The sequence below is a fragment of the Paralichthys olivaceus genome, chromosome 5 (genome assembly GCF_024713975.1).
Source record: "Paralichthys olivaceus isolate ysfri-2021 chromosome 5, ASM2471397v2, whole genome shotgun sequence".
NCBI classification, from domain to species: Eukaryota; Metazoa; Chordata; class Actinopteri; order Pleuronectiformes; family Paralichthyidae; genus Paralichthys; species Paralichthys olivaceus.
This window is the reverse complement of record NC_091097.1, coordinates 1,582,948-1,599,776: the sequence shown is the minus strand read 5'-3', so window position 1 is coordinate 1,599,776 and position 16,829 is coordinate 1,582,948. Positions and strand designations below refer to the sequence as shown.

The 16,829-nt window shown below is 44.7% G+C and overlaps 1 protein-coding gene across 5 annotated transcripts; it reads left to right on the top strand.

The window, feature by feature from the left end:
- Positions 1-4,041: 4,041 nt before the first annotated feature.
- traf7 (TNF receptor-associated factor 7) lies at positions 4,042-16,648 on the top strand. 5 transcript variants are annotated; one of them, XM_069525024.1, is made up of 22 exons: positions 4,042-4,195; positions 6,896-7,050; positions 7,202-7,259; positions 7,367-7,455; positions 7,636-7,752; positions 7,964-8,056; positions 8,149-8,182; positions 8,273-8,495; positions 8,630-8,764; positions 8,847-8,942; positions 9,062-9,183; positions 10,140-10,213; positions 10,337-10,385; positions 10,706-10,833; positions 11,273-11,355; positions 11,474-11,513; positions 11,606-11,722; positions 12,359-12,481; positions 13,660-13,779; positions 13,859-13,990; positions 14,177-14,296; positions 14,726-16,648. In XM_069525024.1, the coding sequence occupies exons 3-22, from the start codon at positions 7,208-7,210 to the stop codon at positions 14,738-14,740; spliced, it is 1,962 nt and encodes a 653-aa protein (XP_069381125.1). In that variant the 5' UTR covers positions 4,042-4,195; positions 6,896-7,050; positions 7,202-7,207; the 3' UTR covers positions 14,741-16,648. The 5 variants fall into 5 exon arrangements, with proteins under 5 accessions (XP_069381125.1, XP_069381122.1, XP_069381126.1 ...); XM_069525021.1 differs by having other exon boundaries at positions 7,364-7,455; XM_069525025.1 differs by having other exon boundaries at positions 7,199-7,259.
- Positions 16,649-16,829: the final 181 nt, after the last annotated feature.

Below are 16,829 nucleotides of genomic sequence, written 5' to 3'. Positions count from 1 at the left end.
TTCACTGGATTGTCGAGCGTCTATCAAGCTGAAGTTTCTTTTCCCCAGTTGGTTCGGACGCTGCCTCATTAAGTATCTTTTACTCTTTTTGGTTTTTACTTCAAATGAGATGAGTCATTATTGTATAACTGTGTCGGGAGAGTGCGTGGCTTTGATCAAATCCTCACAGTCGTTCACTTGAAATTCCCGATGAAGGTTCACCTGTATTCATCTAAATTTAGTCTCAGCCAAACTGACGCGTCAACGTCAGCTGTACCACTTTGTTTCTATGACCGCTGGGAAAAGGCTGTAGACGAGATTAAGCCATCAGTCGTCGGTCGGCGAAGGATTAATCGCCTTCGCTCGCGTGCAGAAAGGTAGAGCATATTTAAAACCAGAAAACACACACACACACACACACACACAGATAGAGATGGGGCAGCGGTGGCGGTGATGTGAGCGGCAGCAGCAGCACTTAGAGACAGGGTCTTACTCAGCACTGATCATTAATTCATAACGCACATCTCAGATGGAAGCTCAGATCAGAAACCTCAGCTTTACATTTCTACAAAACACGACTAGATCAGAACTAGATAGATTCTATCTAGATCACACACACACACACACACACACACACTCCTCCATTATATGTGTGTAATCTAGTGTGTCTCTTTGTGGCTCAGCTGTACTTTGGCCCCTAATGGACCCAGTCAATGGGGGGCGTCGCCACCCTGTTGTCTCTATCCAGGTCAAGTGTGTGTAAATATATATATGTACTTATATGTGTGTGTGTTGGTTGTGTGTATTCTTTGTTTGCACTTGTGCGTGGTGACAGTCACGTATGAGTATGAGTAGTAACGTAAGTATTTATGCACGGCTGCAACTAATATTCACTTTGTCCGATTTTCATTTTGTTTTTATTTGTATTTTAACATTGCTTATGTCTTCATTCTGTCATCATATACATATACAACATATTCTATCTCCCTCGTGACCCTCGATGGATGAGCAGTGTAGATAATGATTCTTCACATTCTTCATCTTCTGAGTCAGGCGATTTCAAAGATCAGGTTAATGCACATCTTGCTTTTTTGGGAACATTTGCACAGTGCAAGGTTTTCTGCTTCATGCTCTCATAAATGGAGGATTTTAAAAAATCGCTGCTTCATCAACAGAGTTCGTGCAGACAGTCACAGTAAAGACAGCATCAAGAGGGAGGGGAGGACAAAGCTCTGTGCGAGCTGTCAGCTGTTACAGGCAGGGTCGTCTGCACAGAGGGAGGCAGAGGTTTTGTGAATGAAGACTGAAGCGAGGGGACAAAATGAAGCATTTTCGCATCCACAATTGCAATGACAATAAAGTCTTTTGAATTTGGTTTGTGCACATTCACAGAGACTCACACACACACACACACACATACATACACGCCGTCAGATGTCGGAGGCGTGGAATCATCAAGACTGAGTGAAAATGAAGATTGAAGCTGAATCACTCTCTGTTGTGATCAACACCAGAACAATATGTCACCAGTGTCGTCCAAAACATCTGCATCACACAAGAGGAGGTTGTGTGTCTGTCTGTGTGCGTCTGAGTGTGTCCTGGGGTGGATAGAGAAGGGACTCTTTTCAGTGCTGTCCCATACAAAGAAGAGAAAACTACTAATGGCCGGGGCTTCCTTTAATGGAGCTGTGTGTGTGTGTGTGTGTGTGCACACATCAACAAAGCTGCATTGAAACCATCTCTTATTCATGGTTGCGTTACAGCATCCAGGCCTGGTATTCCTGTCTTTCTATTTCCAGCTCCCTCTCTCTGTACATGTGGGCATCTATTCACATGCTCCCGGCTGCGGAGCGGCAGAGCGGCACGCACCAGCTCCATGTGTGGTGATGAAAGAGCCACTCTCCCACATACTGTACATCACGCTGCTGAGAGGGTTGACGAGAGGTTTCCGCTGACGTCTCCGTGTTGTTAACGTGATCATTTAATCACAGGGTTTATTCAACGAGTATTGTTTATTTACTCAAGTGCTGCATTGTGAGGAACTTTAAACGTAAAATAAATACATGTGATTATTTACACCTGTGATTTTACGATTGTGACACATGAAAATCACTGAACTTTGAAAATGTCTGTTGACGCATTTTGATTCGCTAAAGATAAAAATTCAGTTTATATCATTTTAAGTCATGCATCCCTCTGAGTGTTTTAAAGAGTCATCAGAAGAGGAGGCTGCTTCTGACATCTAGATACGCAGCGCCCTCTTCTGGTGACGACAAGGTGTCATACAAATGAATCTCTAAGTGCATATACTTTATATACTCTAGTGCCACAAGTTTTATTAACTCCACAAAGTGACATCCAGCCCTCAGATAGGTAACGACAGGACCTCTCTCTGTTGTCCCCATCATGTTGTTATTCTTCAGTGAACAGTTCTACTGAATTCTATTTTGTTCTATTTCACCTATAAGCAGGTATTTGTTCTTTCTCAGCAGTTTTTTATTCGACAGCTCCTCGTTACTTAAACACACAGCGTCAGTCCATATCAGTCCAGGCTTTAAGGACTTTTAATAATAAGTATTATGGTTTGTTGTGTTTTGTAAAATGTGCGATTGGTTAAGTGCTGTGTGTCTGAGCTGTCGGGTCGAGTTGCACTCGGAGGAACTTTAAGTTAAATATCCAACTTCACCCTCAGACAGGATGAGGTCATCACTGAAAACAGAGTGACCTCATTTGCTAAGTGCAGTAGATTGTTCTTGTTGTGTGGAGATGTCCACATATAATAAAATAACACATTATTCTTAATACTGAGGGAGAGCTGAATCCCATAGCGTTCCCTCAAATATATGAATTACATAATGAATCTAATCTAATGTGATTGGCCCGTGGCTCCTTATAGTGATTAAAACTCACTGAGTTATGAAAGAGGTCATTGATTTGTTTGGGCTTCAATATAAAGTTGGTCCTGTCTGAGGTGACCGATGCAAAGGTTTGTTGTGACAGTGTGAGAGTCTGTGCACGTCAATCACAATGACAACACAACATGGGCTAATGCCTCAGCTGATACCTCATATACCTCTGCTGATACCTGGTTTACTTCAGCTGATACTTGGTATACTTCAGCTGATACCTGGTATACTTCAGCTGATACCTGGTATACCTCCACGTATACCTGGTATACTCCAGCTGATACCTGATATACTTCAGCTGATACCTGGTATACTCCAGCTGATACCTGGTATACTTCAGCTGATACCTGGTATACTTCAGCTGATACCTGGTATACTCCAGCTGATACCTGGTATACTTCAGCTGATACCTGGTATACTCCAGCTGATACCTGGTATACTCCAGCTGATACCTGGTATACTTCAGCTGATACCTGGTATACTCCAGCTGATACCTGGTATACTTCAGCTGATACCTGGTATACTTCAGCTGATACCTGGTATACTCCAGCTGATACCTGGTATACTTCAGCTGATACCTGGTATACTCCAGCTGATACCTGATATACTTCAGCTGATACCTGGTATACTCCAGCTGATACCTGGTATACTCCAGCTGATACCTGATATACTTCAGCTGATACCTGGTATACTCCAGCTGATACCTGGTATACTCCAGCTGATACCTGGTATACTCCAGCTGATACCTGGTACACCTCCACGTATACCTTGTATACCTCAGCTGATTACTAAAATTCACCAGATCCAGATGTTTATTTGATCTGTTATCTTTTATTTCTTCTATAGAAACACTGTGTGGTTTAATGTTGATGTTACATTATTACCCCCCCCCCCCCCTCCTCTCCATCTCTCTCTCCCTTCCTCTGTCTCTCTCTCCATCTCTCTCTCTCTCTCTCTCTCTGCAGGTGTCTCTCTCCATCACGCCACCGTGCACGTGCGTTTTACCGTAAAAACGTGACGGAGTTGGTCGCGTGAGGTCTCCGGTGGCCGCGCGGGCCAATACCGGCGCGGCGGCGGAGAGGACGTGGTCTCGTTCGTGAATCGCGCGTCCCGCAGTCAGCTTGCGGTGTTTACTGACGGCGGCGGGGTGCATTGTGGGTAGCGTAGTCCGCCGGCGCGGATCCCCACACGGTCGGCGGTACGTGCGCTACTGCGTTACCCACACTGCACTGCGGCAGGGGCAGAGAGAAGAGGAGATTGAGGAATTCGTCCGCAGCGTTGGAGCCGCCGCAAAAAAAATAATAATAATGGTGAGTCCGAACCCGCAAACATGTCGCGCTGGTGGACGCGGGACGACGTAGAGGCTCCGTCGGTGCGGGGCCCGAGGCCGCGAGGGGCTGCGACCGCCGACAGAACAGCTAACGCTCAGCTAACTTTAGCTAGCATAGCCGCTACTCTAGCTCGCTAGTTGTCGCAGTTTTGAACTGTTGTTGACACCGTTGACAGGGAACCGTGTGGTTAGCATGCTAGCGTCGGCAGCGGCCAACATGTCGACGCCGCCCGCGTTAGCACGTTCGGACGATTAGCCGCCGAGCTGTCAGTGTGAAACTTTGTGTGTGTGTGTGTGTGTGTGTGTGTGTGTGTGTGTGTTCCGCCCCCCTCCTCCGTGTCGAGTCTTTACGGGAATCTCCTCGGAGGTGTGAGGACACACGGGGACACACGGGGGGACAGACAGGGACACACAACAGTTAACAGACGAGTCTCAGGACTGCAGCTTGTTCCGTGACAGTGACCAGGTTTCTGAGAGGCTCGTCACACCCGACAGAATGTCAGCCATCGACATTAATAAAGGGATAGTTCACCCCAAAACTGTAAATTCACTCATCATCCTCTCACTGCTGTGCAGGTGGAGGGGTGGGGGATGGGATGGGGTGAAGTGTTTGAGTCCACAAAACACTCCTGGAGTCTCGGAGACAAACAGCGTTGCAGCCAAATCCAATACAGCTGAAGGGAATGGTGACCAAAACAACAAAACCATTCATTTGACTCACTTCAACCTAAATGTCCACTCCCTGTGTGTGTGTGTGTACGTGAACGTGGCCCTGCGGGGGATAACAGACGACATTTAGATGTAAAACTGTTGTAAATGATTCCGTCACCAGTAGAATTTGAACGTCGGGGCTTACAGACACTCGGATGATACCACAGGATCACTATGGAAGTATTTTCAGTTTTTTAATGTTTGAAGAAGTGGTCACCATTTACATGTATTGTATTGGTTTTGGCTGCAAAGCTGTTCACTCCTGAAACTCCTAACGACTCAAACACTTCACCCACCCCCCCACGTACACAGTGGTGAGTAGATGATGAGCGGATTTTCAATTTTTCGGTGAACTGTCCCATTAAGGCAATCAAGTCCTCAGGCAGACAAGATGTTGTCATTGAAAGTTTTCATGTCCTCCTCAGATTACATCAGAGAGGGTTTAATATCTTCTTCCCATTAGTTCCTGCGCACGTGGGACTGGAAGGCAATGAGAAGGCAGATTTACTGGCGGAACAGTCATTAAAACAAGCGTCAATCGACATACAGGTTACCATTAAGCAAAGCAGATATAAAACTATCATTAATGAATACAGTCACAAACGATGGCAAGAAAGCTGGGATTGAAATGACACGGGGAGACATTTGTACAGAATTCAAAAACATGTAGGCACTTTGAGGAGGAGAGAAAGTCATTACCCGTCTGAGAATCGGTCAAACAGGGTTGAATGATACACTTCATCAAATAGGAGGATAAGAACTCAACTAGACTCTGAACACAAAAAAACCTGGTGTATAGAAAGTCCAACATATTTATATAATGAACAAAGAAGGGAATTGACATCAGGATTAAAAAATGAAAAGCTAAATATTACATGAGAAGTTTTGTGAAGAAAAGACATCAAGGAATATACACCATCTTCTAATAAACTACTTAAGAGAGACAGGCAAAAAGAATAGAAATTGATTTTAGTTTAGTTTGGTTTGCTGCCAAGCTGCTGCTCCACACAAGAAGAAGAGGAGACAGGGACAGGGCAGATTAGCGGTCCTGGATAGTTTCACAGCCTGCTACAATACAAGCTCACAGTCCGCATACCTTTCTGTTTACATCAGTGTTTAAATGTCTCTGGAGGATCATTAACGTCAGTGGTGATGACGGTTGTCATGATAGCAAAACTTTAGACCTTGATACAATAAAAACAAAACAAACCCAATACCATGATAATCATAGTCATTCGTGCAGTCCTTCACAAAACAGCTAAAAATGAGCAGTTTTAAAACATGACTGATGATAATCTTGTAATAGAATAGTATAATTGCCAGGGGGAATGTTTCTGCATAATTAAATGCTTTCACATTTTCCCGACTGTGCTTGCAGTGTTGTATTTACTTTCGCTTGTAGAGAACATTTTTACTGGTACTTTTTCCGACTCCCTCCCTGCAGCTGTGAATAGCTGCTCTCAGACAAGCACTGAAATCCAGAGATCCTCTTGATATTCTCTGGAGAAAGCAAATGTCCGAAGCCGTTTTCAGACATGACCTGACTGAATTTGTGCCTGGAGTCAAGCTCCGTTAATGACTTCTACATACAATTACAATGCAATAAAACTAAACAGTAAAACACTATACTTTGATTGTGTTGTTGTACCTGAAGCCAATCAAGTGGGTCAAACCTCCATTTAATGATAGTAACTCAACTGTACAATCCCCACACTGTTGCTGCATTGATTCTTATCGTATGTTGCTTTAAGCTGCATTGTAGCTGCTGACATTTGCCAATAATTCTCGGGCCTAATGTGTGGGTGTGTGTGTTCCTGTCTGTTAATCCTTAAAGCCGACATATGGAGAGCATAATGTATCTGACCTGTGTTCTGTCGGGCTTCAGCAGAGTTGCTCAGAGGAAAATCAGAATAGTTTTCGGTCACTTTTGTCCTCACTCGTGCCCTTCATTCCTCTCTGCTCTAACCAGGCATAGCTGTTCAACTAGCTGCTTGTGATTCCTTGTGAACCTGTGCATCATCTGGGTTGTGAGACGTCTCGCTACAATCAATACTCCAGAGGAGAAACAGAAGCAGCCGTCCCCAGCAGCCCTTCTACCCCCCCCCCGCAGACTCCAGCAGCTCGGTGAGAGACAGCGGTGTGGACTGGAGAGAGACTTTTATTAAAACCATACTATACTTGTGCTGTGTGTCATATTTCTCCTGCAATTAATCATCTTGTCAAAAATAATTGATAGTTTAACTCCATTATTTTTCTGTTCTATTGGTCACAGCAGAGCAGGATGGAGGCGTCGTTCGGCCCGACCTTCTCAGCCGTGGCTGCTGGAACTAAAGGTGACACAGAGTCCTCTCTTCTAAAAGCTCTTTAAAGTTTTTTCTGTTTTTGCTTGATAGACACATAATTCTGTTATTCTGAACCTGCCTTCATGTGTTTTCAGCAGAAGGGTCCACCACCTACAAGCAGCACAGAAGAACGCCCTCCTCCTCTAGTACTCTAACCTACTCCCCTCGGGATGATGACGATGGAATGGTACATACATTTAAGATTTTATGTTGTTCCTCTCTGTCCTAATACCTCTGCAAACTTAAGCTTATAATTTTAGAAGAGCTGGGAGTGAAAAGTTTAACGAATATATATATTGTTGTGCTGTCAATGTATGAAAAGGCTCTAACCTCCTCTTCTTTCCACTGCCTCCTCCCGTCCCCTCAGCCTCTCATCGGTACTCCTCGGAGGTCTGATTCAGCCATCTCAGTCCGATCTCTCCATTCCGAGTCCAACATGTCTCTGCGCTCCACGTTCTCTCTGCACGAAGAGGAGGAGGACACGGTATCAAGCCCGGTGCAAACATATTGTAGACAGTACCACATAAAGTGGGGTCCATAAGTCTGAGACCACCTTCTCATTCCTGGTCTCAGGCTTTTGGGCCCTTTTGTATACGACAGTACTCATAAACATATGCCCACTATCACATTAATGAATGCATGTACACACACACACCACAAACTGATTATATTAACACATTTGTGTATGTGTGCAGGAGCCCCAGGTGTTCGCTGAACAGCCGTCAGTAAAACTGTGCTGTCAGCTCTGCTGTAATGTCTTTAAAGACCCTGTCATCACTACGTGTGGGGTAAGTTAACTTAATGAAGTTATTATTATTAATAAGAACAACAAAATATGATTTTTAAAAAGTCACTACGCCTTTTTCCCCTCCTTCCTCAGCACACCTTCTGCAGACGATGTGCCTTGACTTCAGGTGAGGGACACAGACCCACATGTGGCACGAATAACATTGATATTGGTGTTGTGTGTTGTAATCTCACCCTCGTGTTGGCTTCCCTCACAGACAAGTGCCCAGTGGATGCTGCTAAACTAACAGTTGTGGTAAACAACATCGCAGTGGCCGAGCAGATAGGAGAGCTCTTCATCCACTGTAAATACGGCTGCAGGGCCACAGCAAGCGGTGCAGGAGGGGCCACGGCCTCCAATGCCACGGTGGCCGGGAAACCTGGAGCGTACGAAGTGGACCCACTGGGCTGCCCTTTCACCATTAAACTGTCCACACGGAAGTAAGGACTAAGGATGATGGATTCCTGCTGCTTTCCTATGAATGCACAATGGCTGAACTGTAAAACACAAAAACAATTTGCAATGCTTTTACTGACCTACTTTCCCTCCATTCGAACTCTCTGTGTCTCTACAGAGAACATGAGGTCAGCTGTGACTACAGGCCAGTCCGTTGCCCCAACAACCCCTCCTGCCCCCCGCTGCTCACCATGAACCTTGAGGCTCACCTCAAAGAATGTGAGCACATCAAATGTCCACACTCTAAATATGGGTAAGTAAAACACTTGTCAGAAATTGCCTTTTGTTTCCCCTCATCTACCTTCCCCTTATTTGACTCTTCTGGTCTGTGACAGCTGTACGTTCATCGGTAACCAAGACACGTATGAAACACATTTGGAGGTGTGTAAATTTGAGGGGCTGAAAGAGTTTCTGCAGCAGACTGACGACAGGTGAGGACACCTGAAGCCATTGATCGTAACAAACACTTTATATTTCTGTCTGGAGAACTGGAGTGTTTGTTCCGCACATCTCTGATCTGTATACGATCCCCGACCTTTGACCCTGTTAGGTTCCACGAGATGCAGCTGACTCTGTCCCAGAAGGACCAAGACATTGCTTTCCTGCGCTCCATGTTGGGCAAACTGTCGGAGAAATTAGATCAGCTGGAGAAGAACATGGAGCTCAAGTTTGGTAAGATTCAGTCTATGTTATATCTTCTTCTTCAGCCGAACAAGTTGCAGTGGCTTATTTATTCATTTTGTTCTTACAAATGTGGGTTCTCGTTAAATATCAAAAGAGAATTTGTGAATTTAAGTCACAGTGAGTCACAGATAATTTCACCCAAGTTAAAGGGACCTCGACCACATCAAGAACCGAGCAACAGCGCCCCCTGCATCCACAGGTGTTGATTAATTCTGTTGGGCTCCGTGTTCAAGTGAAATGGTCTATCAGTGTGTTAAGTGGAGCTCTGACTGTCGTCCCACTCACTGAACTGTAACACGGCTTAATGGTGGATATTACCCATGATCCCCAGCTTCCTGAAGCAGAAGAGCTGCCGCTGTCACAAATCCACCAAACTCTGTTCAGAATTCTTCATATTTTAAGTCTCCCGGCTGAATATTGGAGATAAACTCTGGTTGTTAATAAGTTCTCTGTGTTTTTTTAACTGATCTACGGTTCGGCTTCACTCCTCAACTGTCTGGAGCTGATGGTGACAGTTGAAGCTGTGACTCTCAGTCACTTCTTCTCACAGGAGATCAAACCCACTCACCAGAGTTACAGAGAACAGACGTTCAGGGAGAAGAGTGGGAATGAAAGAGGAAACATTCTCCATAGTCACAGTCACTGAACCATCAAACTCATTTTGAAGCTGCTGTTTTAAGGTAGTCAAGTTTCATAGCGTTGCTTTATCTCTGAAAATTAAAAAACATTCACAAGCCTAAAAGGCAGGTTGTGTACATATCTCTATTTATGGTGAGGAAGTGACCGGTGGAAACAGCCTTTTATCTTAATCCATTAGACAGAGCTTTACACATTTTGCATTTTGAATACAAATATTGAATCGGCTCTTGCAGTCATACTCTGGGGAGTATCGGTGCATCCCTAATGAGGCTTTTTTCCATTAAAGTGCTTGTGTGTGTTTTCAGATGTGTTGGATGAGAACCAGAGTAAACTGAGTGAGGACCTGATGGAGTTTCGTAGAGATGCCTCCATGCTTAACGTAAGTTTGTGGGCACCTTTTAGAGATTCTGGGATAAATGTGTGTGCGTATGTGACAGTAAAAGTTGAATTAGGAAACCAGTAGTTAGAACATTTGTCAGTTTATTTTTCTGTGTCTTTGCAGGATGAGTTGTCCCACATAAATGCCAGGCTCAATATGGGAATCCTGGGCTGTAAGTATCTGCCCGTCTGTCCTGCTTAACTCTTCACCTCTCTCAGTGGGGAAAGACATTTGGTAATTGTTTCCAAGAAGTCGACCTTGACTAAACTTGATTTCAACATAGTAGTTTTGCTGTTTTGACTCTGACTGTCTCCCCCGGCTGTTTCTTTGTCCTTCCGTCTGTTCCCTCACTCCCACTCCTCTTCTTTATCCAACCTCTGCATATATCCTCCTCCTTATTCCTCACCCTCCCCATTCTCTATACTTCACTATTGTGTAGTTTCCACTGAAAAATCCAAAAGCAATCTTTCCCATCTCTGTGCCCCTGTGTAGCATATGACCCCCAGCAGATCTTCAAGTGCAAGGGGACGTTTGTCGGCCACCAGGGTCCCGTGTGGTGCCTTTGTGTTTACTCCACTGGAGACTTGCTCTTTTCTGGATCCTCAGATAAGACTATCAAGGTGACACACACACACACACACACACACACACACTCAAAGGCGATTGTTTCATGAACATCCAGTGAGTGGTCATGTGATTTGCATGTTCAGTGTTAGTACGGACAGAGATTAAAACTGATATAGAGCCAAACGCTCCTCAGGAGTGAGATCATTTTAATTTAAAGACACATTTTGAACAGAAAATGTGTTAGTGTGTGTGTGTGTGTGTGTGTGTGTTTGTTCTTTGAAGCAGTGCTATTTTCAGCCTGAACACATTTACACCTCCCACATCCAGAGATATACTGATAACTGCCCATAACCCTGAATTAGAAATACACTTGTTCTATCTTTACTTACTCAAGTGTTAGTTGTCGCATGGAGACAAAAAAAAAAAAAGCCTCAAAGACACGAACAGACACACAAACAGCTTTTTAACCCTGAATCTCCTCCGTCACCTCAGGTATGGGACACCTGCACCACCTACAAGTGTCAGAAAACCCTCGAGGGTCACGATGGCATCGTTTTGGCTCTGTGTATCCAGGGGTAAATACACACATGCACTAAAGACCCCCTCAAACTTTGATTATATAATTTATATCGACGGAGAATAACGAGGCTCTCTTTCAAGCACGACTCTGCTGTTTTTTTTGTCTCACCATAGAAACAGGCTGTACAGTGGCTCTGCAGACTGCACCATCATCGTAAGTGACCGTCGTCTCTCGACTTCTCTCTTCTTTGAGATGTTTTGAATTGTTTAGTCTTTTCTCGTCTCACCGTTGCGCATCTCTCGTAGGTGTGGGACATCCAGACCCTGCAGAAAGTCAATACTATCCGTGCCCATGACAACCCAGTGTGTACACTTGTCTCCTCCCACAACATGTTGTTCAGCGGCTCCCTCAAGGCCATTAAGGTGCAGTTATTTACATGATGCCTCGCCATGTTGTGTTGTCTCATCATTTTTAAAGCTTTTTGCAAAACCACCAGTTTATTCTGCGCCCGTCAGGGTTTATTGTGCTCCAACTATCACAAAGACACAGATTATTAAAAGGAGTGTGCACATTAAAACCAAGTGTGGAAACTAAGCCTCTTCTTTGTTACCACGCGTACATGCGAGCGGGTGAAAGGAAGGGGACGACTGTGATGCTCTGTGTGATGTCAGTGCTCTTACACAGGGGTTTTCCATTCTTGCTCACCTCAACGCCTCTGTACCATCTGCTCAGTGACATTATGAACTCTTGCTGTGTATCCGCTCCAGCTCAGCTCTGTGCAGTGTGTGTCCATTAGTGTGTGCTTCCAGGATTGTGCAATTGTTGAAAAGTGGCTTCTTATTTCAGTTGACATTTGAGTTTTTTTGGTGACTTACTGCAACACACTTAATATGTCAAGTGTGTTTAAAAGGTTTCACAAAGCAAAACATTTACTTCTACTCAAGATGAACTGATGAGAATTTGTTGGTCAACGTCACAAACACTTCTTTGCCCTTTTGAACATAGTGTTTTAGTTTTTCCAGGTGTTTCAGTGTCATTGAACCTTATTTTGTGCACAGGTGTGGGACATCGTGGGTACAGAGCTGAAACTGAAGAAGGAACTAACCGGTCTGAATCACTGGGTGAGAGCACTGGTGGCTTCCCAGAACCACTTGTACAGTGGCTCATACCAGACTATCAAGGTGAGTGGACGCACGCACACACACACACACACAAACACACACACACACAAGCTTTTCAAATGTTTTGATTCATCCAGTTATTGCTGAACGACCATATTTGGCGATGGAAGCCAAGCAAATACCAAAGTCTAGCCGAGTGTCATTAACCATGTTATCATGCAGTGGTTACAGTCTTGTTCAGTACTGGACCATTCATGCTGCGGGAGCCACGGTGTCAGTATCATAGTATAATACTAATTAATTACATTAGAATTAACTACGTTTGTATTCATAACACTAACCTGCGTGAAGGACAGCGAGCTGGTGCGAGAGCATGTGAGAGAGCGTGTGTGAGCAGTTGAAACGAATTGGTTATATTATGGCCGGTAATTAGTTTCTCTTCATAAAAATATCTCTGTCTGACGTTCAACATCATATTTCAGTCTCGTTGTAAAGAGTGCTCTTTGTGTGTGTGTGTGTGCTTCTGCTGTCTGGCTGGAGTTGGTTACTAATGAACACCTCAGGGACGCTGTAGAGAGATGAAGAGAGGGACGGTCTGTGGGAATGAGGGACGTCTGTGGGAGACTTAGGAACAGGAGATGAAAGCAAAGATGAAATCTTCTCCACTCTTTTTTTTTTTTTTATGACGCCTATAAGCGAAGCAGTTAGTCTCCAGACAGCGGTTACTGGAGAGGAGTCATTTAGAAAATGCTTTGCTACAGAAGTTACTTTGACAAATGCTGCAAAATGGAGCAGCTCCATAGTTCCTGGAGGACAGTTCGGTCCCTGAATATGGTTTAGTCATTGTTTCAGTGGAAATCTAGAAGAAATGAACTTCTTTCATTTGTATTTTCAATTATTAACAAGTTTGACCAGTGTTTAAATGCCACACATGGATTGTTGGTTGTGTCATTTTCTTATTTTTGCCTTTATTGATCCTCTAAATATAGAGTGACTGGACAATGGGACAAAAAGAGAGGAGGGTGTTTTGTGGCAAAGCTCGTAGACTGATGATGAAACAAAGATGTTTCATGCTAATCCTATCACAGGTGTAGATCATGAACTGTTTACAAAGACAGACGACGACTCTCCACTTCCCACTGTAGAGAAATGAAGCCAAAGCATCCTCGTTTACAGGCGCTGCTGAATTATGCTGCTGACGTCTTACAAGTCCCTCTCTCCTTCTGTCTCTCCGTCAGATCTGGGACATCCGCTCTCTGGAGTGCGTCCACGTCCTCCAGACCAGTGGCGGCAGCGTCTACTCCATCGCCGTCACCAACCACCACATCGTCTGTGGCACCTACGAAAACCTCATCCACGTAAGAGACATGAACACAGGGACACAAACACTTGCCTTGTCCTCCCGGACACGTGTTCGTTGAACTCTCTTTTCTCCAGGTTTGGGATATTGAGTCCAAAGAGCAGGTGCGGACCCTCACAGGTCACGTGGGAACAGTTTATGCTCTCGCTGTCATCTCCACCCCGGACCAGACCAAAGTGTTCAGCGCCTCCTACGATCGTTCCCTCAGGGTGAGGATTGATAATCACAATGACCTTCGATCCGATTGTTGACCTTATTCTGTCATTTCTCTGATTATGATGTTTACTAGTCCTGTTTTAGAAGTTTTATTTATCCAGATATGTGTGTTTGTATAAAACTAATGTAGAGGAAAGAAGTGTGTAACACAGCTACACTGTTGTTGATGTGTTGTGTAGGTGTGGAGCATGGATAACATGATCTGCACCCAGACTCTGCTCAGACACCAGGGCAGTGTAACGGCTCTGGCTGTCTCCAGGGGGCGCCTGTTCTCCGGAGCCGTCGACAGCACCGTCAAGGTACGACACGTTGTCCTCAGTCAGCTGCTCCACCTGCTGTTCGTGTGTCTGCTGGTGTCCGCTCAGATTCCACGTTCACTGTCCCTCTGTGATTCTGTCCCCTCCTTCAAATGTCCAGTTTGTATTTCACACAGAACACACCCTGCTAGTGTTCTAATCTTTCAGAATAAAAGCACTTAGAAATAAATGAATATCACGAAAATTGTGACGTTTTCTTCCTGAGCTTTTTAATCTGCAGTTACATAAACTACTGATATTTATTGAACTCTCCAGACCAGAGACAAACTCCAGATAAAGTCCAGACCCAATTGTGCAGAAGTTCTCCAGAGTTCATGTCTGAAATCAGCTGTACAGTTTGAATGCCTTTACTTTGAGTTTTCATTTTTCTGGATCTTTCAAACTGAACTTTCCTCTCTGTGTCCCTCTCAGGTGTGGACCTGCTAAACGAACTTCTGGCTCTCAGTTGAGTTCAGACTTCACATCCCATCAAAGTTTCCGTGAGGTTTCCTCGTCCACGCCCGTTTCTTTGATTGTGATTTAACAGCCGCAGACCAACAGTAACCACCACCACCACCGCCATCGAGCTGCATTGGAACTATTTTACTGAGTGTTGCTTTTAAAACGTCAAACAGTCCCACGCGTTGACCCCGACCTTCAGGGCGGCAGGTCAGCTCCACGTCACGCTCTCTGTGACTCAGTGCATTATGGGGCAAAATAAGACGAGCTGCCTTAACGGTTGCAACGCCAAATCTGAGATTGAATGAGCGCTGTAATCAGAGCGGGAAGCAGAGAGGATTATGGGTAGTAGATGGTCCTGTCTGCTTCCTGCAGATACACCTGCCATTTAAGAACTGTACTGACGAAGCCTAATGTAAACTGTCCACACGTGTAACGGCTGGTTTCACAAACGTGGAGTGACGCAGCGCTCGCTCCAAATCTTTCATGTTCTGTGACTTTTAAATCCCAGAATCCACCAAATCACAGACGAGTCAAACATTTTAAAGGAGACATTCAAATTAAAATCAAGTTATTTGATGCAGTAGCAGCAGTTTTATGCTGAAATGAACGCAAACAGTGATTTTTTTATGAGTCTGAGGTTATCGAGCCCGACCCAGACAATCTGAAGGTTGTCGCTCCCTGGACGGGGTCAGGGGTCAAAGGTGCCAGCTTCAAAAATCCAGTATTTGTCGGGCTATAGTAACCATGACAACACGTATGCAGGTCACCCAGTGATTGTAGGATCACCGTCACATTAACTGTACAAGACGCATCTCTTTGGTCCCGTTTCTTTTAACTCACCGTCAAGTTAGGTTTTTATCATTGTCAGTTATTTTTTTCCCGAAAGCGGCAGCAGAGGCAGCGATAACTTCTGCTGTCACTCACCTGACTTTCACTCTAAAGCTGCGCTCACGCCAAACGCAGACGAAATATTTGCGGAGCTACTCGTGAGCCACTGACACATCAGCCTGCGTGTGACCTGGCCGTCGCTTGTGTCGCCTGGTGTGTTCACCGCCTCTGCTTTGACTTCTTAAGTAATCTATTCGTGTGAAATATTCCTAAACAAAGCAGAAGTAAAAAAAAAAAAAAAAAACATGACTTGTGAAAGTGACCTGACGTTTGCGACCACTGTTGATTCAGATCAGAGCAGCTGGTGTGTTAATAACAAGCATCGAGACATTTCCAGAGAAGTTTCCTTTTCTCTCTTACTCACGTCAACATTTCTGTCGCTCAGTTTTGTGAAACCAGCCTTTATAAAAAACTCCTTTTCATAACAAGTGAAGACTTAAGAGAGAGAATGACAGATCTATAGATTTACTGAGTTTTATATTAGTGCCATGATGGAGCTGTGTTCAGAGCCTCTCGACGGTTGTACAGTTGTGTAAAGTAACGTGCCGAGTCGTGGACGTGTGCCCATTACGATGACTCACGCCGGCCTGGTCGCCAGAGAGACAGGCGGTGAGGAGGAGACGTCAGTGTGCATGTATGTGTCTGTTGTCGTGTACATGGGTGCGTGTTTCAATGAGTGCCATACGTGTGGATGAGACGTTAAGAAAGACTGTAATGACTCATATTTCTCTCTCCTGATCCCCCGAACACTTTCAGACCGCAGCGCTCGACGAAGCGAAGGCAGCCGGGGAACTGGGTGTGGTTTTAGACGATCACATGATCACAAGAGTATTACGTTTTCATTTCAACACACATCTGGACGCCACTTCCTGTAGCCTCGGAGATAAGGGCGGGGGAGGGGAGAGAGAGTTTTCCTCACTGGTCGGTGTCAGTGATTTCTTGTAAACTTGTAACCATGTTAAGCCTGAGTTGATCATCGATCAATAAAACTGTTGTACACTTTGATTAGTGTTGATCTGATTCATTTCAACCATTGAACTTCAGCTGCTTCTCGTGCAAACTGTCCATCCGTGCGTTTTCTTTCTCGTGAACGCGATATCTCAAGAGTCTGGTCGGAGAATTTCTTCAAACTTGGTACAAATATTCACTTGGACTCAACGATGACTTGATAAGAATTTGGTGCACG

Bases quoted from the DNA above. Each gene is read 5' to 3' on its own strand.
- traf7 (XM_069525021.1), top strand. From the start codon at position 7,208: ATGGAGGCGTCGTTCGGCCCGACCTTCTCAGCCGTGGCTGCTGGAACT. The intron at 9,184-10,139 runs GTAAGATTCAGT...GTGTGTTTTCAG, and splicing joins GAACATGGAGCTCAAGTTTG to ATGTGTTGGATGAGAACCAG. The intron at 11,514-11,605 runs GTAAGTGACCGT...CATCTCTCGTAG, and splicing joins CTGCAGACTGCACCATCATC to GTGTGGGACATCCAGACCCT.